We start from the raw sequence: 26,221 nt of genomic DNA on the forward strand, positions 1-26,221 counted from the left end.
AAGAGTGTTTTAAAGGGAGGGATTGTTCCCTTGGTATACTGTTCCTCCATTCTACTTCATAGGACATGGATAGGGCTCTAGTAACCATCATGGAATCTGAGAGCAAAGGCCGTATCCTAGAGAAGTCTGAAGAGCAAGATAAAAGGAGCCAAGTCCTACATGATTTTGCAGTGCAGAGGTACCATACCAGCCCAAGCACCTGCCCTCCAGACTTTGATATGAGAGAAATAAGCACTCCTATTCAAGTCATTATTATTTGGGGGTTTTCTATCACATAAAGACAAATGTAATCCAGGCCCAGGAATAGAACCCAGGCATTCTGACATAAAGTCCATGACACTCCAAATATATATGAGATCTCTGTATAAGTCAAAAAAGTAAAAATCATACCTTTTTGAAGGTTGATTATCAATTATTTTATTTTCCCATTATATAGTATCTAATTATAGTCCAATAGTCCAATCTACACTGTGACAACTATGTTTTTAATACCATTTAAATTCCCCAATAATAAAATTCCATCTCTATTTCAAAATACCTTAGTGAAGTAAGAGGCAGAGGGTAGGGGCAGCCTCATTTAACTATCTCAATAAAAGAAGTTAGAAAACAATAACACGGGGCGGGCCCTGTAGCACAGTAGTTAAGTTTGCACACTCAGCTTCAGTGGCCTGGGGTTCAGAGGTTCAGATCCCGGGCACGAACCTACACACCACTCATCAAGCCATGCCATGGTGATGTCCCACATACAAAATAGAGGAAGACTGGCAACAGATGTTAGCTCAGGGTGAATCTTCCTCACTAAAAATAAAAAACAATTTAAATCAAAAGAAAAAAGAAAACAACTTTCATCATTTGTTTCTCAAATATTTTTTGTTAGAGTCCCTTAATACACAAAACTGCTTCTACTCTATATTGCTGTATAACAAACCACCACAAATTCTAACAGATTAAGACAACCACCATTTTATTTATTCACAATTTTGCAACCTGGGCTGGGCCCACCTGGCTGGTTCCTCTCCGAGTCTTACTGGTAGTCACTTTTGTAGCGGTATTGAATAGGCAAGTTGACTAGGGCTGAACTCAGCGGGGACACTGGGATAGTCAGGCATCTCTCTTTCCATGCATTCTCAGGATCCCTCCCACACCACGTGGTCTCTCCAGCAGGGGACGACCTAGCTTCTTGTGTGGCAACTCAGGGCTCCCAAGCATGCAAAAGGAGAATTTCCAGGCCTAAAACTTAGGCCCCAAACTAGCACCGTTCATTTCTGCTGCATTCAGCTGGTTACAGTGAGTCATAAGGTTAGCCAGGATACAAGGGGAGGTAACTATACAACAGCATGAATGCCAGGAGGCACATTCACTGGGGGTCACCGATAGAACAGGCTGCCTTCTCTCCCTTTAATTACGATACAGGTTAGCACCTTGATGCATGACCTCTAGCATGTTACAGGCTTTCTGGGGCTCAGCTGTCTGTAGAATGAGGGATTAGACTAAATTTCTTGGAATTCTCATCCTGTTTTAATATTCTCTAACTCTGTAAGTACATAAGTCTGATATGAGAAAAACCCGGCCATACTAACCAAATGCTTCAACCCTGGTAGAAGAATTCAATGATGTGAGCTTTAAGGAAAGGAATATGGTTATTCTTTTTCCATATTGTTATTTTATATGCAACAGGGTGCTTACTCCAAGCATGTGGTGTATGTCATAAGGATCCCAAAGATCAGGAAATTGGGGAAGTTTTTTTTTGCTAGGCTCCACTAAAAGATGGAATTAAGAACAAAACCACACAGACTTCACTATGATCATCAACTATGCTGCTTCTAATGTAAATAGATTACACTGAGGCATAAAGATTACAAGTGAACCAGTATAGGGCCAGCCCAGTGGCCCAGCAGTTAAGTACACACATTCTGCTTCGGCAGCCCAGAGTCTGCTGGTTCGGATCCCAGGTGCAGACCTACACACTGCTTGTCAAGCCAGGCCACGGGAGGCGTCCCACATATAAAGTAGAGGAAGATGGGCATGGATGTTAGCTCAGGGGTAATCTTTCTCAGAAAAAAAAAGTGAACCAGTATAAAAGATGTAAGAAATTATTTTAAAATCACCTAATAATAAGTCTTATTTAGGGAGACCTACTAAAAAAAACTGTGGTCACCAGAGTTGTAATATAATAAGATCACTATGACAATATTCACAAGTCTGGGTAATGAAATTTTTTTAAATGATTTTGTAATACCATTACTACATATACAGCTTCTAGAGAATTGCTTTGGTTGTTTCTCATGTGTTACTCATAATAAGAAACATTCTATAGAGATTTCTGCTGACTTAGCCTTTTTATCTTTCTTCTTTGCCCTTTATTAGGGACATCTGTACAGAAAAGAAATCTTTATCACCCCCAATGACTACTACTTTATTTTATGCCATGGTATTTTTAGAGTGAGTCTGGCATCTCATTATATGTCTGTCACTAACAAGTTCTCTATCAGTCAAACGCTTGACTGACAATAATTGATGATAGTGGCAATAACAATAACAGCAAATTCTTATAACAGCACCTCTTAATAGCACTTAGTTTGTGCCAGACATTGTTTTAAATTCTACACATATATATACGGGCCTGCCCTGTGGCCGAGTGGTTGGGTTCGTGTGCTCCGCTTCGGCGGCCCAGGGTTGGATCCAGGGCACGGACATGGTACAGCTCATCTGGCCACGGTGGGGCGGTGTCCTGCACGGCACAGCAGGAGGGACCTGCAGCTGGAATGTACAACTGTGTAGTGGGAGACTTTGAGGAGAGAAGAAAAAAAAGAGAAGATTGGCAATGGATGTTGACTCAGGTACCAATCTTTAACAAAAAGAAAAAAATTCTCCACATACATAAATTCACAACTATCCTAAGCTAGGGGTGCTATTACGCCCAGTTTGCAGAAGAGGTAACAAGGCACAAAAAAATTAAGTAACTATCCAAGGTGAAACAGTTAATAAGTAGTGGAAGCTGGATTTGAATTCAGGTAATCTTGACCCCAGAATTCGTGATGTCCCCGGAAATTGGTTTTCTCATTTGTAAAACAAGTTTATGGTTTTAAATTATTGGCTTTTTAAAAACTGCATAGATGTACACATGAAAGTATACACTCCCCAGAAGTATTATTTACCATGTATCCTTCCAACTCATTTTCTCTTTTTTTTCCCCTGCTTTTTCTCCCCACATCCCCCCAGTACATAGTTGTATAGTTTAGTTGTGGGTCCTTCTAGTTGTGGCATGTGGGATGCCACCTCAGCGTGGCCTGATGAGCAGTGCCATGTTCACACCCAGGACGTGAACCGATGAAGCCCTGGGCCACCGAAGCTGAGCACGCAAACTTAACCGCTCGGCCACAGGGCCGGCCCCTCCAGCTCATTTTCTATGCACAAACTATATATATATTCTGGGTTTGCATGCTTTTTACAAAATAGAGTTAGTACCAAACTTACACACTTTCCAACTCTTGGAAATTTTTTCCTCAAGTCAACAAATGTGCCAGAGACATTCTCCCACTTTGGTACCTACAGGTATACCTCTCTGTCCTGATGAAACTACACGGTAGGCCACTGATTGGTACTTTGCTGTTGCCAATTTTTCTCTACTAGTTTTCTATTTTTCTCGCTGCCATGAGCATCTTTTCACGTATATACTTGCCCATTTGTACTGGGAATATATTCTGATTTCCTTTCTCCTTTTTATGGGCTTTCTTGGTCTCTTTTCCTTCATTCCCAAAGGGTAAGTAAGCAGCCTAATCCTTTTACTATTTTCCACACACTCTCTATATTCTCAGCGATTTTGGGTAAATCACATCTTTAACTGCATATCCTAATCTAGCTCCTAAACCCCAATCCTACATCCCCCAAATACTCCTAGACATTTCTATCTTCTAGACATCTATGCTAGAAACTCCAAAGTTCCTCCTCTGCACTGGCTGAAGTCTCTCTTCCTTTCCAGCCACACTATAAACCCACCCTGTTCCTTGATCACTGCACAGCTCGACTACTGCAACAGCCTCTTATCTCTGCCTCCAGGTAACGCCTCTCTTTATATTATTACCAGGGTGATTTTCCTATAATAGCCATCATCAAGTCACCAAGTATTAGAGTACCCACTTTCAACTGTATAAAATGCAACACAGAATACAAAGTAATTTAATCACATTTCTGTCCTCAGGAAGACTGCAAATATCTCCTTTTAAAACTTTTTTTTTTTTAAAGATTTTACTTTTTCCTTTTTCTCCCCAAAGCCCCCCGGTACATAGTTGTATATTCTTCATTGGGGGTCCTTCTAGTTGTGGCATACGGGACGCTGCCTCAGCGTGGTTCGATGAGCAGTGCCATGTCCACGCCCAGGAGATTCGAACCAACGAAATACTGGGCCGCCTGCAGCGGGGCGCACAAACTTAACCACTCGGCCATGGGGCCAGCCCCTCCTTTTAAAACTTTAATTTAAAAAATAAAATAAAAATCGGGCTGGCCCCGTGGCCGAGTGGTTAAGTTCATGCGCTCCACTTCAGCAGCCTAGGGTTTCGCCAGTTAAGATCCTGGGCACAGAGCACTGTTTACAATAGCCAAGACGTGGAAGCAACCTAACTGCCCATCAACAGACGAATGGATAAAGAAGATGTGGTACATATATACAATGGAATACTACTCAGCTGCGAAACAGAACAAAATCATTCCATTTGCAATAACATGGATGGACCTTGAGAGAATTATGTTAAGTGAAATAAGCCAGCGAGAGAAAGATAATCTGTGTATGACCCCACTCATATGAGGAATTTAAAACTATGGACCAAGAACAGTTTAGTGGCTACCAGGGGAAAGGTGGGGTGGGGGGTGGGCACAAAGGGTGAAGTGGTGCACCTACAACATGACTGACAAACATTAATGTACAATTGAAATTTCACAAGATTGTAACCTATCAATAACTCAATTAAAAAAAAAATTTAAACCCCCAAAAAAAAAAAAAAAAAGATCATGGGCACGGACATGGCACCACTCGTCAGGCCACGCTGAGGCGGCATTCCACATGCGACAGCTAGAAGGACCCACAACTAAAAATATACAACTATACACTGGGGGGCTTTGGGAAGAAGAAGGAAAAATAAAACATTTTAAAATAAATAAATAATAAAATAAAATAACCTGGGCATAAAGCAGAAGCTGAAGACCTGCAGCCCACTAGTCATCCACAGATTAAACCTAGCCCACAAGGCGTAGTCCCAAATAGTGTTTTAGATCTTAAGTGATGGGAAATACTTAAAAACCCAGAGGTTTCACATAAAAATCCAAGTTTGCTGCCTCTGTTGAAAAACCTGAGTATCTAGAAACAGTATCTCAGAGTCTCATACGGCAACCATCAGCCAGAATTGTCTATCAGTTGCACCGAAGCAAAGTAGAAAGACCCCTAGGAATCTCCAGGCTGTTTTTACTCACCACTTTCTCCCCAACCAAGGCCTTAAGTGTCAGGTGTCATCCAGGATCTTATAAGCTGCCATAACTCATTTAAATTATCTGCCTGGTCCCTTTAAACAGTTTATAACCTCTGGACTATAAAGGAAAAACTCATTAGCCTGGTACTCGAGGACCCTCACAGCATGGCCCCAACCCCCACATTAAGCCTCTGTCCTAGTCACACTCCACCACGAAAACACCTTTTACACTTCTCTCCCCAATAATTTTCTTCATATTGTTACCTCAGAACACGCTCTCACTCGCTTCTCACCGTGTGACTACTTGGCTAAATCGGGTCGCTCCTTCAAGGTCTAATTCCAGTACTACTTCCTCCACGTCACCGTGGACCCCTCTTGGCCACAGCGAACCTTCGTCCAGAGTTGATGGTCCACCTCAGCATATATTCAGCACTTACACGCTCTTGGAATAACGTGCGCCAAACGAAAGATCTAAGAAGTTAGAGAAGAGTCTATTTCTCAGACTTCTTAACCAGTTTCAGCATTTGTGCAGCACATGTAGTTACTGCTGTCACAAAATTAACAGCAGAAGCAAAGTCAAACAATTTTCCTCTATTTTACATGAGGCTTTTTCTAGAGAAAGTGCAAAAAGAGCTGTGTCATTCCTGCTTCTCTTGTGTTCTTAAATCCTTCAAATTCTGCAAATAGACTGACGCTTCCAATTACAAATTCAAGGTTGGTCTTTCTACTGTATGTTCACACTAACCACAAGCATATATTTACACACAGGCCATCACAAAAGAAAAAAGAAATCATTCTTATTTCACTCCATAACTTTTGCAACTTACGCTACCAAGCAACTCCTTGAAAACAGCTGCTGTAGCACAAATACAATAAAGAAAATTTTAAGAGTAGAGGAAGGGATTAATCAGCTTGTTGAAATTAAAAGATGAGCCAAAACGATAAAGAAATAAGAAAGGGGGGGCTGGCCCAGTGGCGCAGCAGTTAAGTGCACGGGTTTGCCGGTTCAGATCCTGGGTGCAGACATGGCACTGCTTGGCAAGCCATGCTGTGGTAAGCATCCCACATACAAAGTAGAGGAAGATGGGCAGCTCAGGGCCAGTCTTCCTCAGCAAAATGAGGAGGATTGGCAGCAGATGTTAGCTCAGGGCTAATCTTCCTCCAAAAAAAAAAAAAAAGAAGAAGTAAGAAAGGGAAACACACACACATACAATAACTGTCAAGTTTATTCTATAGCAGCCAAAAATTGTCTTCAGTCCAGACACCTCACAGATTAAAAACTACGTCAAATCATACCAAGAGTATCTCACACCTCCCCATCAGGCAAGAGCACAGAGAGAGTGTTTATGTTCCACTTTCATTTTGGAAGGTCAGTGGGGTTTCATGGAAGCCCCTTAGTCATAACTCTAAGTGGCTTAAGGATACACGGTTGGACAATCACTATCTGCCCAAGGGAAATCTGATTGTGGCCTGAGGAATAACATGCAGTTTTGCAAAAAAGGTTGGAGGAGAGGGGGAGGGTCAAGCAGTGTGTCTGGTCACCCTGCACACTGACTACAAGCCTGACATGGTAGAATCAACTGAGCTAACAGAAAAATGTATTAAATCACTATTTTCAAAATGCAAAAATAAACTGCTCTGATACTTGTAAATTTACATGCAAATCTATGTTTATCAAGTTTACATGTCAGTAACCAAGACACTGAATATAAAATTGTATATGAGACTAAAAGCATCACGTTCTCAAAGACTAGAGTTTTCATGAATAAGACCAACAACAGTACAAGAACAAACTACAATGAGATCAGGTTAGAGAACAACCACCTAACAGATGAGAGGCTGCCGTTCCTGGACAAGCTTTTCAAGTAAATTAAAACATTTCAGTGCCAGAGACCAGTAATTACAGAAAATATCCATTTATATAATTTCTTTAAAAATAAAACTATCATAAAAATTACAAATTTGTATTATCTTAAAAAGCATGAATAATGATGATATCTCTCAACTAAAACCACTGTTTTCTGAAACGGCATATATTATAAGGCAACAGTTTTTTTTTTTACCTACTTACTTCCAGTTCATAGCTATTGAAATGAGAAATTTTGTTGGGGGAGGGGCTTACAAATATACAGTAGCAAGAGTCACATGCGGCATAGCCATTTTTTGGTGATCCCTTGTATGACATCACTGGTTGTGCCTAATTTTTTTACAACAATAATGCTCAACGTGGCTTTCAACAGTAATAGCCCTCTGAAAAGAAAGCGGTTCAGAGTACAAAGTTCATTTAAAAAAGGTCAAGGACAGTCCCTTAGAAATCCTATCCCTACCACCTGCTGCTTCTGCACCCCCTCCACACCCACCCCATCCCGAACAGCAACTTTGTTGACTTGGTAAGAAATACAGTAGATCGTTTCCTTGGCTCCCCAATTTAGTAACATGAATACATATTTTAAGAAAGAAAAATTAAAATGAAAGCTTCAGGAAGAGTTTCCTTAACATTAATAGAAAAATAAATTGACCTCGTACATGCCTACTCCACGGCAGAAGCTTCCTCACCACGGGGAAGACCTGTACCTCTGATAAAGATTATGAGCTGCTCCAAATAATTAGACAGTCTTAGAGCTCAGGAGACTTGCTAAACAAATGTAAACTTCACTGCTCCACTTGACATGTGTACAACAGGAAATCCCTATTTATACATCTACTTTCCAAAGTCTACCTCCACGATTAACAGCTTCGGTTCAAAATTCTTGACTTTACATAGGAAACGTAATTTTAAAATAATAATAGTCACTTTAAAACCAGTAACTACAGAGCATATGCTTTTTAAATATGCTAAAACATAAAAATTATCTAAATGACACTACAAAACAAGAAAATGTTTAACTTATTTACTTAATTATTAAAAACTCAAAAATTCAAACTCAAAGAAAGTCTAACTAGCAGTGCACAGTTACCTTTTTTTTTAACCCAAAGACACACACACAAATCCGCTTTTAAAAGAACAGCTTCACAACGCATCTTCCCCACAGTAAAAGAGCCCACCTAGTGACCGTCTAAATGACACCTACAATTTAAAATCCTTTATCTCCATTGCACTTCACAAATAATACAAATTTTCATTCCTTAAATAATTACTTGCAACTCCACATAACTTGCGCATTTACACATCTAAGTTACATTTGTTACACAGTAGTTTCACTTTCAGGGTCTAGACTACCCAACTAACTACAGGGTTTTTCCTGTGTGTATCCTAGTACCGTGTGGAGACTCACAACTGAAAACTCTTCTCTTCGCTTTCCATTTCACATATTAGTTCCCATTTACATGTTTCTAAAACAACTGGAGATTCCATTCCCTTCAAAAGACACTCCTAATTTTAAAGAATTCACTGAAAAGTCTGCGACCATCAAAGTTACCACTAGACTTAATTTCCTATAAGGAATGCTGTCCCAGCTCTCAAATCTTAAGCTTTAGAATTGTTCTAAACATTTTTCCAAAGTGTTGATGTTTTTATATTGCTAGATCAGTGGCAGTGTGTAGAAATTTTTTAACTTCTCAAATGGCTACCATTTTCTTCGTTCATAATACGATAAAAACTAAAATAAAGTAGTAATACCCTAAATCAGCCTTTCTTTCAGTGCACCCAGGAATCTCAAGGGAAGTGTGTGTGTGAGTGTGTGTGTGGGTGGGTGGGTGTGAGTGGGTGAGGGGCGTGACAACATAACTAGGTCTACTCTTTCTAGAGTAAGAATTTAAAACACACGATAATCCCAAAGTAACGTTTAGAAAGAAACCAAGAAACGCTTTCCAAATAGTGAAAATGGGAAGCAATCAAATTAAAACGATCATATGGCCTGATATGTGTTGCTTTAAAGGACGCAAAAGAGTGGCAAAGAAGTTTAAAGTTACTTAAAACTCCACCTTCCTTCTCCAAATTTCAGTTCATACAGGAAAAACAATGGCATTTTCTACCGGCCGTTACATTATAACCCAAGTGAGATAATGCCCTCTAACTTTGTATCACAAAGAAGCTAATGCAATAACGTACACATCCTGTACATGCTTCCCTCACGGTCTGTCACAGCTGAGTAAGAGCTGGCAACAAAATATGGAGGCAAGTTGAAGGCCTGAATCATGTTCATAGTAAAAAGACAGCCAAGCAAAGAAGCCTACCCAGCGCAGGGCTCCACGGGGTTCCCACACCCTGCTCTGCTCTGCCTCAGTAACACTTCATTTCTACTATGTATCTCCCAACGCAACAATCACATTACCGAACGAATGCACCGGACAACAACAAAAAACCCGGACTAGCCACAAATGTGCTGCTTTCCTCCGCGTCCGCCACCAACAGCTCAATGGGATGATCGTACAATGAAATGAGTAAGCGATCCACACCACTCTGTAACTTGGAAAGACGCTCGCCGACCTTCCCAGCACCCTCCGGAGGCCCCGGAGCCGAGCGACCGCGACCCGGAGAGGCGTCTCCACGGCCAGGCAAAGTTGCCGGATAACCATTTTGTAAAGGACGGCTCTAGACACCGGATAACCCGGGGCACGCTCGAAAACAACCGAAACCTATCCGTGCCCCGGCCACGGCTCGGAGTCGACGCCTGCAGTGTAGCCTCGGCCCCGGTTCCGTCTGCTCTCGATCCAGATCGGCGTGGTCCCCCACCGTGGCCTGCGGGGGGACCCCCGCCCGCTGCCCCCGGCCGCGCGGTCCCCCGGGAGCGGGGCTTTCGGGGGCGGCCGCGCGGCTCGGGGGGCGGAGAGGAGGAAGTCCGACGACTTCCTAACGCACCATCCCGGGGGGCGAGCCCGGGCCGGGCCGAGGAAAGTTACGGCAGCCGCTCGCCGACAAAGCGCCGCCCGCGCCCCCGGCCCCGCGCCCACCTGGCCGGGCGTTTGACAGCTCCGCGCGGGCCCGGCGCGGCCACCCGGCGGCCCGGCTGAGCGCGGGGCGGGGGTGAGAGACCCAGCTCGCTAGGCCGGGCGGGATCGACAAGAAATTTCTCCGGAGAGCGCAGCCCCGGCGAAACCCGGCGCCGGGGCCCAACTCCAAAGTAAAGTGCGGCGGCGGGCGGAGTGCGGCGGGCGGGCGGCGCGGGGCCGGGCGGCGGGCGGCGGGAGGGCCCGGGCCGGAGACGCGCGGCGGCGGCCCCACCCCCACCGCGGGGGCGGCGGGCGCGCGGGGGCGGCGGCGGCGGGCGGGCGCGCCGGTGACAGCTCCGGCCCGGCGCCGCGGCTGGCTCCCGGCCTGGCTCCCTCACACTCAACTTACTTCTTTCTGGCTCTCTGGAAAGGGGAAGCGCCATCTTTGCGAGGCCGGCCCCGAGGTCTTTTGTCTGCGGCTGCGGGGCTCGGGGCCGGGGCTCCGGGCTCCTCGGGGGGTGGTGGCGGCGGCTGCGGCTGCTCCGCGCTCTTGTCCTCCTCCGACGACATCCTAGTCACCAGGAAAGACACATGGATCCCGGTCCTCCTCCGGGGGGGCTCCTCCCGCCGCCGCCGCCGCGGCCGCCGCCGCCGCTGCTGCTCGGGTTCCTCCTCCCCGGCTCAGTCTCTCGCATTTCCCGCAGCCCCGGGAGCAGCAGCAGGTACCGGGAGAGGCGGCAACATGGAGCGAGCAGGACACGCACTCACACACATAGGCGCGGGCGCGCGCACCTCGGCGCGCAGGGGCCGGGCGGGGGGCGGCGGGCGGGGCGCGGAGGGAGGGGCCGGCCGGCCGGGGCGGGGAGGTGCGGGCGGCGGCGGGCGGGGCGCGGGCGGGGGCCGGGCGCGGTGCGGGCCGCGCGGTGCGGGCGGGCGGGCGCGCGGGGCGGGGCTCTGAGGGCCGAGGGCGCCGGCCGGGGTCCCCGCGCGCCCCTCCCCCGGCCGGCCGCCTGCCTGACCGCCCGCCCGCCCGCCCGCCCGCGGCGGGGAGGAGAAAGGGGCCGCGGCGCGGGGAGCGGAGGGCCCGCGGGCCGGCGCGGGGCGGGCGGGCGGGCCGGGGTCGCGTCCCCGCCGGCTCGCCTCCCCCGTGCGGGCCGCGTCAGGCCGGGCGGCGGCGGCGAAGTTTTGACAGCTGCTCCAGTTGTTGTTGTGGGTTCCGGGCTGCGCGAGCGCCGGCCCCTCCGCCCGCGCCGCCCTCGGGTAGGGGAGGAGGAAGTTTTGCGGGTGTGCGTGTACCACACACAGACACACACACGAGCGTGGCCGTCGCGCGAGGGCCGCGCCGGGTCTGCCGCGGGCGCCCAGCACCACAGACCTCACGAGCTCGCCGCCGTCTCGCCCACACACGGCCGCCCGACGCCCCCGCCCCCTCCCCCTCCCCCACCCGCCGGCCCCGCCGCCCCCCGCGCGCCACCCCTGCCACTCACGGGGCTCGCTCCGCGCATGCGCCGCCCGCGGCCGCGCCGCCGCCGCTGACCTCACCGCCCCTCCCCCGCCCCCGCTCCCTCCTCCTCTGACGCGGCGGCCCGGCCGCGCCGCGACTCCGGCTCGGGCTCCGGCTCCGGCTCGGGAGAGCGCCAAGCTGCGGAGGAGGGAATCCGGGATCGGGGTCCAGGGACTCCGCGGAGGGAGAGGGAGGAAGAGGAGGGCCGCGTCCGCGCTCCAGACGCGCTGGGTCTCCCGGGACGCTCCGGCGGGGGTCGAGCGCAGGCCGCCCCCGGCGCGCCCTCGGCGGGTCCCCACGCCCGCCCCCCGGGGTGGACGGAGCCGGAGGACTTCCCCAGGCTGCGAGCAGTGTGCTTTCGATTTCCTGCGTGTCTATGGGGAGAAAGAAATGGAGTGCAACTTCGTTATAATCCAATTCCAGCGAGAGTTTCGGTGTTACAACGTCATTTAAAAAATGATCCAGAGGGGGCTTAGCAAGCTGTCAGACAAAAAGAACCATGACATTTTGGGGAAGAAACGCTGAAAGACATAATAAACCAATAAAAACCCAACCACTTGATTTTAACGTTCAGTGTGTTGTGATGAAGAGACAAAAACTGAAGTACTTCTAAGCCACCCCTTAGAATACGTAAAAATGCGAAGAGAAAAATGAGGCTAGAATTAGAAATCTGAAATAGGCACTTTCTCAGGAAGAACAGTGACAACCGTGGAATTCTGGGTTTCGTATTCCAATAGACGAGGTGCTCTCCTGTGCTTCCCTTTCCATCCACTATTGATTAGTGTACGGGAGTGAAAACATTATAGATTTGAATTGGAGGAGAGTCTTAAGACCTCTCGACCATTTGCAAAAAGATTAGGATAAACTATCATTTAATAAGCAAATGTTCTAGGCCAGTCACACTAGGCACCTTCTGATTATGATTTTTTTTCAATGTTTACAACACAATTTTAGTATAAGGTAAAAAAAAAAAAATGCAGGTTTTTCCAGCTATGTTGTTCACCTTCCCTTCCTTCCAACAACCAGAATATAAACTTTGAATTGTGTTTCCTATTTGGGCAAAATGCACACAGTTTGATTTCCAGAGCCTATTCTGACTAAAAGCATAGTTTTTTGAAATGGCTGAAATGAGAACTATAATAAGACAGTCATTTGAATTCCTTCAGGGTTTAATCCCTGCCGGCTCTTTCAAGTTGACTATATTTCCAGCCATGGGAATTTTCAGATTGCACAGAAGCTGGCTTGGTAAATACAAACTGTAGATTAAAAGTGTCTGACTATTATACACAGAAATAAAATATATACATGACTAATGATAAATTTATGAAGTGGTATATTTAAGTTTATTATTACTCACCCTTTCGTTTTTTCTGCATTTTAAATAAAATACACTTTCAAAAGTTGGATTATTGATCCGAATGTTTATCTGTGTTCGGTACTGAAATTAGAATAGTCATTTCCAACTGTGACTTTCATATGCACAAAATTATATATCAGGATAATTTCCTTCAGTATACTTCTTCAGCACTTGGGAGAATTTAAAGTGTCAGTATGTGCAAATTGCAAGTCACTCCTGCTGGAGAGAAGTTTTTAAAGGAAACAACTGGGGACTGAGAACAGAAAAGCGGGTAGAATGAATGGAAGGGTAGAAATAGAGGTTTATGCAGTGATGCATACAAGACACAAGGTGATGAAGGTGAGGATGCCCAACCTTAAATCTCCATTCCTTTGGCTACTGAGAGCAGACAAGTAGATGGGATCTGTTTTAAAAGGATTGATAGGCTCATCGGCATGAAGTTATCATAGGCAGGGCAAATAAAATATAACCCAGGATGCAGAGGAAGTAGTTAAGGAATACTTATTCAAAATAAAAAAGGGTTTTCACATCTCCGTTATCCAAATCTCACAGCGCTGAGTCCACAATGGATCCGAACTGGTGAACCCCAGGCTGCCGAGAAGCGGAACATGCGAACTTAACCGCTGCACCACTGGGCAGGCCCCCATAGTGGTATATTCTAGTTGTAGGTCCTTCTAGCTGTGCCATGTGGGGTGCCACCTCAGTGTGGCCTGACCAGCAGTGCCATGTCCGGGCCTGGGATGTGAACCGGCGAGACCCTGGGCCGCCCAAGCCCCCTGGGCCGTGGAGCTGGCCCCAGAAGTACACACGTTACATAGGTATTTTTAAAATATGGTAGCTATGTACCAAAGTATAAACAGCAATCATCTCTGAAGGGCTGGATTACAAGGGACTTTCACTTTCTATATTACATTCTCCTATAGTATTTGAATTAGAGCACATGTAGTATAATCAAAAATATATATTAAATATTTTAAAATGTGGGTAGGGGGTGAGGGTTGCTATCTACCACAAAGAAAAAGCAACGTCTCATGAAACTAAGCAAAGGAGTCTCAAAGAGCCTAGCAAACAAGTGGCAGTGAGTAAAAATTCATCGTCCAATACCCATTCTTCCTAATGAAGGCCTGTAATGTCATCGATGTGGTCTTTATTTAGAGGGTGTCTCTATTGCTTTGTTTTAGTGAGTGTAAAAATATTTTTAAGGCTCTCCCATAGGTTCACTAAGTGTTGTCCCTCTCTTTTTGTTTTTCCATAAAGTCTTAAATTCCTTAAGGTTTTTTAGGAACCAAATTTCTACAGTTGGAAAAGGACCACTGAAAACATAAATTCTGGATCGTATAATTTTTGTGTTCATATTTTTACTATTAAAGTTACACTTTAAAAAGTTACAGTCATAGGCTAGCATTTTTTGTCCTTTATTTTTCAGTAGGAAAAAATTTTTAAAGAATTTCAATCATTTAAAATTAGTTCAGGAGCTGGCCCCGTGGCCGAGTGGTTAAGTTCACGCGCTCCGCTGCAGGCGGCCCAGTGTTTCGTTGGTTCAAATCCTGGGCGCGGACATGGCACTGCTCATCAAGCCACACTGAGGCAGCGTTCCACGTGCCACAACTAGAAGGACCGACAACGAAGAATATACAACTGTGTACCAGGGGGCTTTGGGGAGAAAAAGGAAAAAATAAAATCTTAAAAAAAATAAAATAAAATTAGTTCATATTTAGTCTATAGTGCATTTTTAGCTTTAAAAATTCATATTGCTTTACATGTTATTTCAGTAGTGTATACGGTGTACCTGTGTGACAGAGGAATTAAAGGAAAAAACTAAGAAGGAAATAAACAGAACAATCACCTTCAAAAACAACTTGTGTGTAAGAGCAGGAGGCAGCTCCGTTTACACAGATAGCATCTTGCCCTCGGGGGTCTATACTTTCAGCGTGGCCCTACTTAACAAGATAAACATGAAAAGGGCAACAGGCAACTGAAAAACAAACATGGAAAAACGTACAAATAGAAAGATTAAATATTTACATCCATTATGTACAAGACCATAGTTTTAAAAGAAATGCATCTGGGGATCTGGGTGGAAGGGCAGGAGTGGGAGAAGTCCACAGACAGCTATGTCTATTCAGAAGAGGCATGGAAAATATTCTGCCAGAAGTGTTATAAATACCTAAAAATTCTCTTTCTCCCTCTCTCCCTCCCCACCTCTCCCTTCCTCCCCCCTTCCTCCCTCCCTCCGTCTCTCATTCTCTCCCTCTCTCACAAACACACACACACACACACACACACACACTCTCTTAGGTTCCTCTCCTTCATTCACGTGCAGGACTCCTGTTTTAGATCCCTAGGGCTGCCACAGCAAACTGCCACACACTGGGGGGCTTCAAACAACAGAAATTTATTGTCTCACAGTTCCGGTAGCGACCAGTCCACGATCAAGGTGTCAGCAGGGCTGCTTCCTTGTGGCAAGCTCTGAGGAACAACCTATTCCGGGCCTCTCTCAGCTTCCGGGGGTTGCCCACATTCCTGGGCGTTCCTTGGCTTGTAGATACATCCCTCCAATCTCGGCCTCCGTCATCACATGGCCGTCTTCCCTGTGTGTCTGTGTCCTCACATGATGTTCTCTGTGTGTCTCTTCTTTTCTGGTGAGGACATCAGTTATATTGGATGAAGGATCCACCCTACCCCAGTGTGACCTCATCTTAATTAATTACATCTGCAACAATCCTATTTCCAAATCAGCTCACATTCTGAGGTTCCAGGAAGGCTGTGAATGCTGGGGGGACAGTGTTCAACCCAACATAACTACCACCAGCCTCTAGGAATGCCTACCCATTTCAACAGATCACAATGTGTACTGTTAGCAAATTGTATATAATGGGTAACCGCATGCAAACTCTTTTTGGCACAAAAATTTATTTACATTTATTTCACATCTAATCAATTTATCTGAAGGATAAATAAAATCAAAGTGAATTTAACAATGACGGTGTCCACACAGTAAAAAGTAAAACTGAGTTTAGTAGTTCCTTGGTTAGTTTGATCTATGTAAAGGTAGATCAAAAAATTTCAGTCCCAAATGGACTGTGTGGGGCCTGTTTTATGAGAGTGACTGTCTTTAGGGGTCGAAGACAATGATCAGATCCTCACTTTCCCCTGTACTGCATGATCAAACAGGTGAGGATTTCACAACTTGAAATGATACACTTTTACAATGGAAATGGAACTTACAGTCCCATCCATCGCCCCTCAGGTTGAAGTCTAAATTCCTTGGCATGGCTCACCAGGTCTGGGAGAGCCCCTGCCACCGTTCAGACAAAATGCTCCTCTGCTGCCCTCCCTGCTTCCCTTCCTCCTCCCCACGAGCTCCAGCCTTCAGAACTACCTTTGGCGGACCACAAAATTGACAGGGCTCTCAGAATCCCCCTTCTCTTTTCACCTGGCCATTTACTACTTTTTTTTCTTCAGCTCTCACTTTAGACTTCACTTCCATGCCTGACCACCGCTCTCTCCATGATGACGGTTATGTGTCCCCCTGGATGCTGCTACAACACCTGTGCTTTCCCCATCACAGCTCTCATGGCCTGTAATGAACTGCTGGTTAGTTGTCTGTATCCCACACTAAGCTCAGTGGAGACAGCGACTGCTGTCTACCTTATTCACCCTTTACCCCTATTATTCAGCAGCAGCTCAAAAAACAGTTGTGGAATAATGAAATAAAGGGAAAACCTATGTTAGGTGTAAGAAAAAGAACTAAGATGATCCTCTACAGGAGTGTTTATTTTTATTTTTTAAAAGAAACTGTATCTTTATAGGCAATGTATACATTCATACTTTGCTACAGTTTATGTTGGTCGTTACATTTGCCATTTCAATAAAGAAACAGGCAAGTCATCTTTGCCCCCTATAAGCAAACATTTGCCATGTGACACTCTTCTCTGTGTTAGTAGCTTTCAGAAGCCTGGGCGTGGATGGAGGATCACACCTGTTTCTAATGGAGTCTCCAAAATCAAAAGAGGTCAAAATAGTTGTCCACAGTCTTCAGACAAAATAATATGTCCTTAGAAATGTCTCAGCCCAGATAATGTTGAGGGGAAATGATTACAGAATAGCATATACAATATATATCATACAATCTGCTTACGTAAAACTGTGTAAATCTACAATTATCTATGTATGCATAGATGTGTAAAGTAACAATGTTCATCAACACATAAACAATGATTCTCTCTGGGCTGGGATTCCAAGTGACATTTACTTTCTTTGTATTTTTCTTGTTAACTTTTATAATAAATAGCTATCATTTTTACAAAAGCAATCAAGTTGTTGTTCAAAGGCTTTTTCTCCAAAATCATCTCCTTTTTAGCCTTAATTATATTTAACTTTCACTGCGATATTTTTTTCCTTTTCCTTCTTGCTATCATCTTGTCTGTGGAAATATTAAAACAATGCCCACCATACTATCATGACTCCTAACTGGTGTAATCAGTTTCAGAGTTCCATTTCTTTTCTTAGGGACACCTGCCATTAAACAAGGTAAAAAGGGTTTTTCCAAATGAAAATGAATGTCTTTTCCCTAATCTTAGCAGATGCAGTCAGTTGGGTTCATTTGGTACATTCCCTCTCTAGTCTCTGTATTCTTGTCATCTTTGTATCCCCATCAAAATGAACATAGTGGGCGCTCAATAAATATTTGTTAAACTGAAAAAGACGCAGCTGGGACTCCAATAGCCTGCAGTGAGGAAAGAAGGGAGCAAGGAAGGGAGGGAAGGAGGAAGAATGGAAGGAAGGAACTTCAATTCTAAGGAGTGAGGGTAAGGGAGGGAGGACACCAACTGCATTCACTTTGGTTTTCCACCTTCCTGGCCACTGGGAGGCTGCTCACTTTCACCCTCTGCATCCGTTTCTATTAGTCTGTCTGTAGGGGGTCAGCATCCTTCCCTCCCTTGTCTCAACCTACCTTTTCCAACTCAGTGACATCACAGTCATTGGCAGCAGTTGTTGCACACCGTGCAGCCTTGCACACCGTGCAGCCTTGCACACCTGCAACCTGAAAGACACACAGACCAGTAGACACATAAGGAGCCTGATGAACAGCACAAACGGATAAGGTGGCGCAAGAGGCAAAGGCAGAGAGATAACAAAACATGGCTAGTATTACAGTGCCGCACAAGAAAATGAGACAAAATAAAGCACAGACATCATATTTCTGTTTCCCTCTCGGAAACAAACAACAGAGGAGCCACAGCTTCATGGGGAATTTGAAGCAGCAGGTGTTTTCTCCGGATTTCCTCTTCACTGTTTCCAACGTTTGAGGGAAACTCTGCGGCCTGGCACACACGTGTGTCCCTCAGCTGCTGGACAACCAGGCCTGACTTCTGTCTGCCCCGGGCCTCCCAGACACCACCCTTCTGTGACCTCATTACCTGCCCCCAGTTCCACGTGCCACTCTGTGACTTCATCAAGATAAGATGTTTCAGCTACAAGCTTCCAAGGCCCCAGGAGCCGGCTTCCTTTACAAACCAGTTCGGGGCTGGTTTGGTCCTGAGCTCTCAGCAGAACATCGTTGCCCCCAGCCCAGAGCACCTGCTTCACCAGATACCAACTGATGGCCGTTTGGCTCCTCCTTCCACAGACCCCCTGAGCATTTTCAAAGAGTCCACTGCGCCCCTGCGGCCCTGGTGGTGCCCCTCTCCGTGAGCCATGGGCAGCAGAGCCCCTTCGGCGTCCGGGCTGCCCGAGCGGCTGGAGCCCGGCCCGGGGCAGCGCCCGAGGAGTCCAGGAGCCGAGGAGCAGCACGTGCTCAGCAGCGTGGCCGCGGCGCAGGCCGTGGCCAGAGTCATCCGGCCCTGCTACGGCCCCCACGGGCGGCAGAAGCTCCTGGTGACCGCCCGAGGAGACACCGTGGTCACGGGGTACGCCGCGGCCATCCTCCGGGCCCTGGAGCTGGAGCACCCGGCCGCCCGGCTGCTGCGGGAAGCCGCGCAAACGCAGGCGGAGCAGAGCGGCGACGGCGCGGCCTGCGTGGTCCTGCTGGCCTCGGCGCTGCTGGAGCGGGCCGAGCGGCTGCTGCGGGCCGGCCTGCCGCGCTCGCAGCTCCGGGAGGCCTACGCCGCCGCCGCCGCGGAGACGCTGGCCCAGCTGCCTGGCCTGGCCGTCCGCTCTCTGGGGCCGTTGGAAAACCCGTTTTGGGCCCTCTATTCGGCGATAAATACCCACACTCCGTGCCAGACGTCCTGCTTGACCAAGCTGGTGGCCCAGGCCTGCTGGGCGGCCAGGGAGCTGGACGGCAGCTTCCAGCCCGAGCGCGTGGGCGTGTGCGCGCTGCCCGGAGGAAGGCTGGAGGACTCGTGCCTGCTCCCGGGGCTGGCCGTGGCCGGCAAGGCCTGCGGGAAGGTGACCGCGGTGCCGAGAGGCGCCAGGGTGGCTCTCTTCGCTTGCGCCTTCGGTCCTGCCAGTCCAAGTGCACCGGCAACTGCCCGTCTCTGCAGTCCTGACGACCTAACTCAGTTCAGGGAAGGCAGCGAGAAATTGATGGAAAAGCAGGTGGGCCAGCTGGCGAGCGCGGATATTAACGTGGCGGTGGTATGGGGGGAAGTCGACGAGAATACCCTACCACAGGCTGATAAGCATGGCATCATGGTGATTCAAGCGAAGTCCCGGCGGGAGATGGTTTACCTGAGTGAAGTACTGGGCACACCTTTGATGCCTTATCTGCTTCCTCCCCTGAAGCCAGGGAAGTGCCACAGGGTGTACCGGCAGGAGCTGGGAGAAGGTTTGGCTGCGGTTTTTGAATGGGAGTGTCTAGGCACCCCTGCCCTCACCTTGGTCCTCAGGGGGCCCACGACTGAGGGGCTGCGTGGTGCAGAGCAGGCTGCCTACCATGGGATTGATGCCTATTTCCAGTTGTGTCAGGATCCCAGGCTGCTTCCAGGAGCTGGGGCCACAGAGATGGCTCTGGTGAAAATACTCTCAGATAAAGGAAGGAAATTGGAAGGGCCTAGGGGTCCTGCATTCCTAGCATTTGCCCATGCTCTGAGGTCTCTTCCCGAAACCTTGGCAGAGAACGCAGGCTTAGCTGTCTCAGAAGTGATGGCAGAAATGCATGGAGCTCACCAAGCTGGGAACTTCCTCACAGGAGTGGGAACCGAAGGGATAATTAATGTGGTCGAGGAGGAGGTGTGGGACACCCTAACAGCCAAAGCCCAAGGACTCCGAGCCGCGGCTGATGTGGCACTGCAGCTCCTGACCATAGATGAAATTATCGTGGCCAAGAAAAGTCCCAAAATTCAAGAGGACTTGAGTCCCTATCCTAAGAAGGCAAAGGAACATCCATCTCCTGTGAGAAAACAAAGTCCTCGGAAAAAATAAGAAGCAACATCCTCAATAAAATGGGGATTGCCACAGAGGGCACAAACACCCCAAAAATGAATGTTTGCCTTAGTGATTCCCTCCATTTTTGGTACTGAGTCCGTTTCTTCTGATAAAAACAACGTAAAAGACTGTATGATAACAGTCCTATTCATTGCTTTATTTCCTTTGAGATTCTTGGCTTTTGTTGTTTGCTGTTTCTCTCCATCAGATTCTGTTCCTTTCCTCCAATAAGAGCAGGATTCAATTCTATTGAAGATTTTTAAATTGAGTACTTGCGCTTTGGGGATGCGGAAAACAGTGCGGGAATCTCTTCCCAACTCTTTGAGTATTCCTCGCATGATATTCTAATATATGTGAATTTCTGTCTTGATCTCACTTTAGCAATCTGAAACATTTCAGTTTCCACTTGCAGGAGTGGCCACTCCTTCCTGTTGTGATTATTTAGAAAAAGAAGGGAATAATATTTTAAGGCAAAAAAAGAAGGAAGGAAAATGAGCTGGCAGGCAGGCAGAAATATAATTTTTTTTAAAAAGTATCCTTGGCATAGATAACAACACACACCTGAGAACTGCCCTAAGGCGGTTGTGTAGGTAAAGAGAGCTGGGGAGCACCCGGCACCAAGATATTCCAGGTGGGGCTCCAATTATGACTGGATACCCTGGGCATGAACAAGGGTGGTTGAGCAGAGCTGGGAGCAGAGCAGCACACCTTACCCAAAGTCTTTTCCACTTTATCCACCCAAATTACTTTGCCTCTGGGAAAAGAGTGGAACCTAGGGGAGAATCTGGGAGACAGGAAGCTGCAATCTCTTAGAGTCAAAACAAAAAATTTTAAACATTTGGAGAGAGAATCAGACTCAAGAAACAAATGTCTTATAGTGGGCATAGTATCTGCAACAAAGCAAAACAAATTTGCAAAAACTCTTTTGAAACTCAGAAGAAGTGAATCATGAAATGCTGTTAGCAAACCAAGGATAGCAAATGGAAACATATAGAACCATACTCACGAGTACTAATTTAAGATTTATCAAACACCCTGGAGGTGTCTTTCCTTGTTTTGTCTTCATCGTTATATTTTAGTGACTATAACTAAGTGCTTTCATATTTCTCTCCTGCCCTCAAGTTCCCTATTGTTCTCGCAGTCTCAAATTTCATAGCAATAGTGATGATGATAGAAACAGTCAACTTTATAAAGTAGTTCAAAAGCACTTTATATACATTTTATTTAACCATCAAAACAAACTTATAAGAAGCTTGATTATCTCTCAGTTGCAGGAGACACAGCTGAGCTTCAGAAAAACTGAGTAATTGGCCAAAGTTACATAGTAAATAGAAGAGAAAAACCCATTCTCTTATTCATTGTTTTATTGCCCCATCATAAATTCCTCTGTTGTGATGTTTTCAGAGATATGATTATGAAGAAAGCATGTCTTAAAATGGCCCTTTGAAAATTTACAATTAGTGTTTTTTAAATTAGACAAAAAGCCATGTTTATTTTGTGAAAAAAAATAATAAAGATGGTTCCTGCTCACAGAGAATATTTTAGTTATAGATTCAAGATATTCGTAGGCCAAATAATGTAACACAGTATATTTTAAATGTCCTAAATGCATAAGGGATTTTTTTGTAATTTATTTGAGGAGAAAACATATTGTAACATTTCATTACCATCTCCTTTTCCCCTAGACAGGCAGATGCACACAGAAAATTGTATATATGTAAATGCAAGTTAAAATGATTAAGGACAGTCTTACAAGGGACAAAGAAAGGTATGGCAGAGACAGTTTTTTTTTTGAGGAAGATTAGCCCTGAGCTAACATCTGCTGCCAACCCTCCACTTTTTGCTGAGGAAGACTGGCCCTGAGCTAACATCCATGCCCATCTTCTTCTACTTTATGTGTGGGACGCCTGCCACAGCACGGCTTGCCAAGTGGCGCCATGTCCGCACCCAGGATCCGGGCAGGGGAATCCTGATCCCGGCCCCCGAAGTGGAACGTGTGTACTTAACTGCTGCACCACCAGGCCAGCCCCTGCAGACACAGTTTTAACTTGCCTATGCTGATGGCTTTAAAAGTAAAGACACCTGACCCACACGACACGGAAGACACAGAGGATTCAGGCATCTTAGGAGATTTGCTGGGGAGGTTCTGGAGCTTGGGTGCTGAGACTCCCTGAATGTCCCTACTTGGTTCCCATCTGTCCTGAGACTGGTTGGTCAGTTCTTCAATGCTGTGAACTGCCAAGTATCCTTCAAATAAACCTCCTTGAGTGAGCCAGAGCTGTAATCCAAGGAGCATTAGCTGCTCCAGAAGGAAAGGAAATGTCACACAACAGTTGAAGAGACTACCATGGGGCATCTAGCATACAGGGCTTAGGGAAGAGAACCAGCGTGGAGAGTTCATTTTAAGCTGAAAGTGTTTGGCTATTCAATTCCTTCTAGCATCCATTGAGGATCATCTCCTCTTCTACAGCCTTCCTTCTAAGCTCTTGCTACTTAAAGTGTGATCCATGCACCAGCAGCATCGCAGCATTCAGGAGCTTGTTAGAAATGCACAATCTCAGGGTACCCCCTACTGCAGCCCAGACCTGCTATGTCAGGATTTGCACTTTAACAAGATCCCGAGGTGCCTGGGTGCATATTACAGTTTGAGAAACACTGACCTAAGCCATAATCCCATTAAGCTATATCTTGATTATGCCTAGAAATCAAGTATCCTCTTTAATATCATCTTTAAGCATTCTGTTTGTATCAAAATATATGACTCAGACATCAAGTTGTTTCTTTTCTTCTACTGACTATGAAGAAGTTGACCAGAATTTGACCTCAATTTTACTGGATCCAGATCCTGCTTCCAAGGTTACAGGACCAAAATTTCCTAGTAAGCAGGGTCTCACGTTCTCCAAATGCCCACGAACTTGGCTACATATTTCTCCTCCAAGATGTGCTCCAGAAGCAGCTGAACTTCAGAAAGGAACATTTCTAGAGCACATTCTCTATGAAACTTGCAGCTGGCGGACTTGTCTGTTCTTCCATCCCAAATCCCTTGCAGTTCAGCAACATTGTTTTATGGGGCTCTGAGTTGATCTGGCAGGCAGAGAAAAAAGAAATAAGGTCTGGTGAAAATAGGGAAGGAAAATGAGAACTTTTGAGTCTTGGGGAAGGAAGGAGATGGGTGCTGGCCTGGGTGTTGGAGGCCGGGGCTAAGTTATGAGAACCAATCATCCTTTTGGGCACTAGAGAGCACAGACCCAAGACTGGGACCTGCAAAAATACTGGAGTTCTGAAGGACAAAAAGTCAGTGATTCCAAACTGTGAAAAGAAGATTCAAACAATAGGAAAGAGTTGTCAGCAGTCTGTTCTAATCCTTTGTGTGTATGGACCTCTTCCCAAGAGTCCTTTATGAAGAGAGACCCTTATGACAGGAGCTCTTCCTTTCCTTTTTTTTCTGAGGAAGCTTGGCCCTGAGCTAACATCTGTGCTACTCTTCCTCTATGTTTTTGTATGTGGGACACCACCATAGTGTGGCTGGTGAGTGGAGTAGGTCTGCGCACGGGATCCGAACCCACAAACCCCAGGGTGCTGAAAGGGAAGCAGCAAACATAACCACTGTACCACTGGACCAGCCCTCCTTCTTTTTACGGCTGAATAATATTCCATTGTATACATATACTACATCTTCTTTATCTACTCATCCATCGATGTGCATTTCGGTTGCTTCCATGTCGTGGCTACTGTAAATAACACTGCAATGAATGCAGGGGTGCAGATATCTTTTCGAGTTAGTGATTTAGTTTTCTTTGGATAAGTACCGAGAGGTAGAATTGCTGGATTGTATGGTAGTTCTATTTTTAATTTTTTGAGGAACTGTTTTCCATAGTGGCTGCACCAATTTACATTTCCACCAACAGTGCACAAGGGTTCCCTTTTCTCCACATCCTTGCCAACACTTATCTCTCGTCTTTTTGAGAACAGCCATTCTATAAGATGTGAGGTGACATCTCATTGTGGTTCTGATTTGCATTTCCCTGATGATTAGTGATGCTGAGCACCTTTTCATCCACCTGTTGCCATTTGATGTCTTTTTTGGAAAAATATCTTTTCAGATCCTCTGCCCATTTTTCAATTGGATTGTCTGTGGATTTTTTGCTATTGAGTTGTATGTGTTCTTTATTGACATTTACAGTCTCCTTTCAGATGTTCAGCAGCACACCACAAAGGTACGATCTGCAGAGACTGATGTGCTAAAGCTGCAGTCAGAAGTTAAGCTTTCCTATTTCTGTGTAAATGTTTATTTCTCCCTAGCTATGAGAGGCACTGTGGAGTAAAGACTGATAATGTCATTAACAATTTAAAATATAGAAGTATTAGTGAATACTCAGAGAAAACATTCCTATTTGCCGCTTTATTACATTTCACTTCATTTTCTACTGTATTAGAAATTCATTAGGTAAAATTGCTTTTCTCCTCCCTCCCACAGTTTATTTTCTGCTGGTGTTTTTCACTGGTTTATTTCAAACTCCTAATTGTATCTTTCTCATCCATTTCTTTATTTCTTTGTCCATGGTTTCTACTTTTCCATCAATTTCTATTGGTTCTTATTACAATAAGTGATTAATCTTCTTTGCCTTTTATTTCACCTATGCCTGCTCAACTTTATTCTTTTCCATCTTGGATAAGTTTATTTTTTTCTGGCAGTTTCAGAACAATAATTCCCTATGTTCTTCCCAAGATCTGGATTTCCTTTTCATAAATTAAATTTCTCTTCTTTCATTTTTTTCACTCTTTTCTGATTTCTTCAGCTTTTTACTTTCATAAAGGTTTCCCTCTTCTTTTATCTACTGAACCCTCATAAACTCCTATTTTGGACTTATCCAAATAATGGGCTTTTAGAAGTGCTGATAGTTAAAAATTTCTCTCCTTCTGCATAGTAGAGAGTGGAGAGTTCTGGAAGTTTATGTTTCAAGTCATAGTGGGGTGCAGTTGGATTTATTATTGCAATTTGCACATTTATTAAGTGCCAACCCAGTGTTAAGAACTATCCAAGGGCTGGCCTGGTGCTGTAGTTGTTAAGTTCAGACACTCTGCTTTGGCAGCCCTGAGTTTGCCAGTTTGGATCGCAGGCACAGACGTACACACTGCTTATCAAGCCATGCTGTGGCAGCATCCCATGTACAAATAGAGTTATGGTACAGATGTTAGCTCAGTGACAATCTTCCTCAAGCAAAAAGAGGAAGATTGGCAATGGATGTTAGCTCAGGGCCAAAGAACTACCCATATACCAGAATTCAACTTGGTCAACGCGCAGCGAATCTTGACCAGGCAAACTTGCCTGACATAGGACTGTGAAAATACCCTGCTCAGATCTGCTGCAAGGAGTGTAATTGACTGAGGGCCTTGGCTGCCATCCTCGGAAGCCACCACCACATTCTTTGGAAGGGAATTTGGGCTTCATCACTCTAGTCAGTCCAGCCAAAACCATCTCAGAGCTGCCCCATGGTCAGAGACCTTCGTACCCACTCTGCACTCTCGTCCGCTTCCCAGGGGTCAGATCTCCCTGCCTCCTCCAATTCTGTCCCCTTTCTTCCCTCACAGATATTTCCTGCTATAAATCTCTTGCATGACAGTCTTATCTTAGCCTCTGTTTTGCAGAGGACC

General features: G+C 45.8%; 2 protein-coding genes and 1 long non-coding RNA gene across 14 annotated transcripts in view; 1 reads left to right on the top strand and 2 right to left on the bottom strand.

The window, feature by feature from the left end:
- Nucleotides 1-11,871, bottom strand: part of KMT2C (lysine methyltransferase 2C) — a 268,830-nt gene extending 256,959 nt beyond the window's left edge. For 11 of the 12 annotated variants that reach the window (XM_070516758.1, XM_044765692.2, XM_070516756.1 and 8 more), the window contains exon 1: nucleotides 10,744-11,152. In XM_070516758.1, coding sequence (XP_070372859.1) covers nucleotides 10,744-10,904 — 161 coding nt within the window. In that variant the 5' untranslated portion in view covers nucleotides 10,905-11,152. Of the gene's footprint in view, nucleotides 1-10,743; nucleotides 11,153-11,821 lie in introns of those variants that run through there. The other variant, XM_044765689.2, reaches the window with a different exon arrangement.
- Nucleotides 11,872-14,555: 2,684 nt separating this feature from the next.
- Nucleotides 14,556-15,827, bottom strand: LOC139045999 (uncharacterized). Its single transcript, XR_011505602.1, has 3 exons — nucleotides 15,603-15,827; nucleotides 15,042-15,170; nucleotides 14,556-14,848 (listed from the first exon to the last, which is right to left on the bottom strand). It is a non-coding gene; the product is annotated as an uncharacterized lncRNA (long non-coding RNA).
- Nucleotides 15,828-18,762: 2,935 nt separating this feature from the next.
- CCT8L2 (chaperonin containing TCP1 subunit 8 like 2) lies at nucleotides 18,763-21,005 on the top strand. Its single transcript, XM_014829024.3, has one exon. The coding sequence runs from the start codon at nucleotides 18,896-18,898 to the stop codon at nucleotides 20,561-20,563; it is 1,668 nt and encodes a 555-aa protein (XP_014684510.2). The 5' UTR covers nucleotides 18,763-18,895; the 3' UTR covers nucleotides 20,564-21,005.
- Nucleotides 21,006-26,221: the final 5,216 nt, after the last annotated feature.

The sequence above is a fragment of the Equus asinus genome, chromosome 1 (genome assembly GCF_041296235.1).
Source record: "Equus asinus isolate D_3611 breed Donkey chromosome 1, EquAss-T2T_v2, whole genome shotgun sequence".
Lineage (NCBI taxonomy): Eukaryota > Metazoa > Chordata > Mammalia > Perissodactyla > Equidae > Equus > Equus asinus.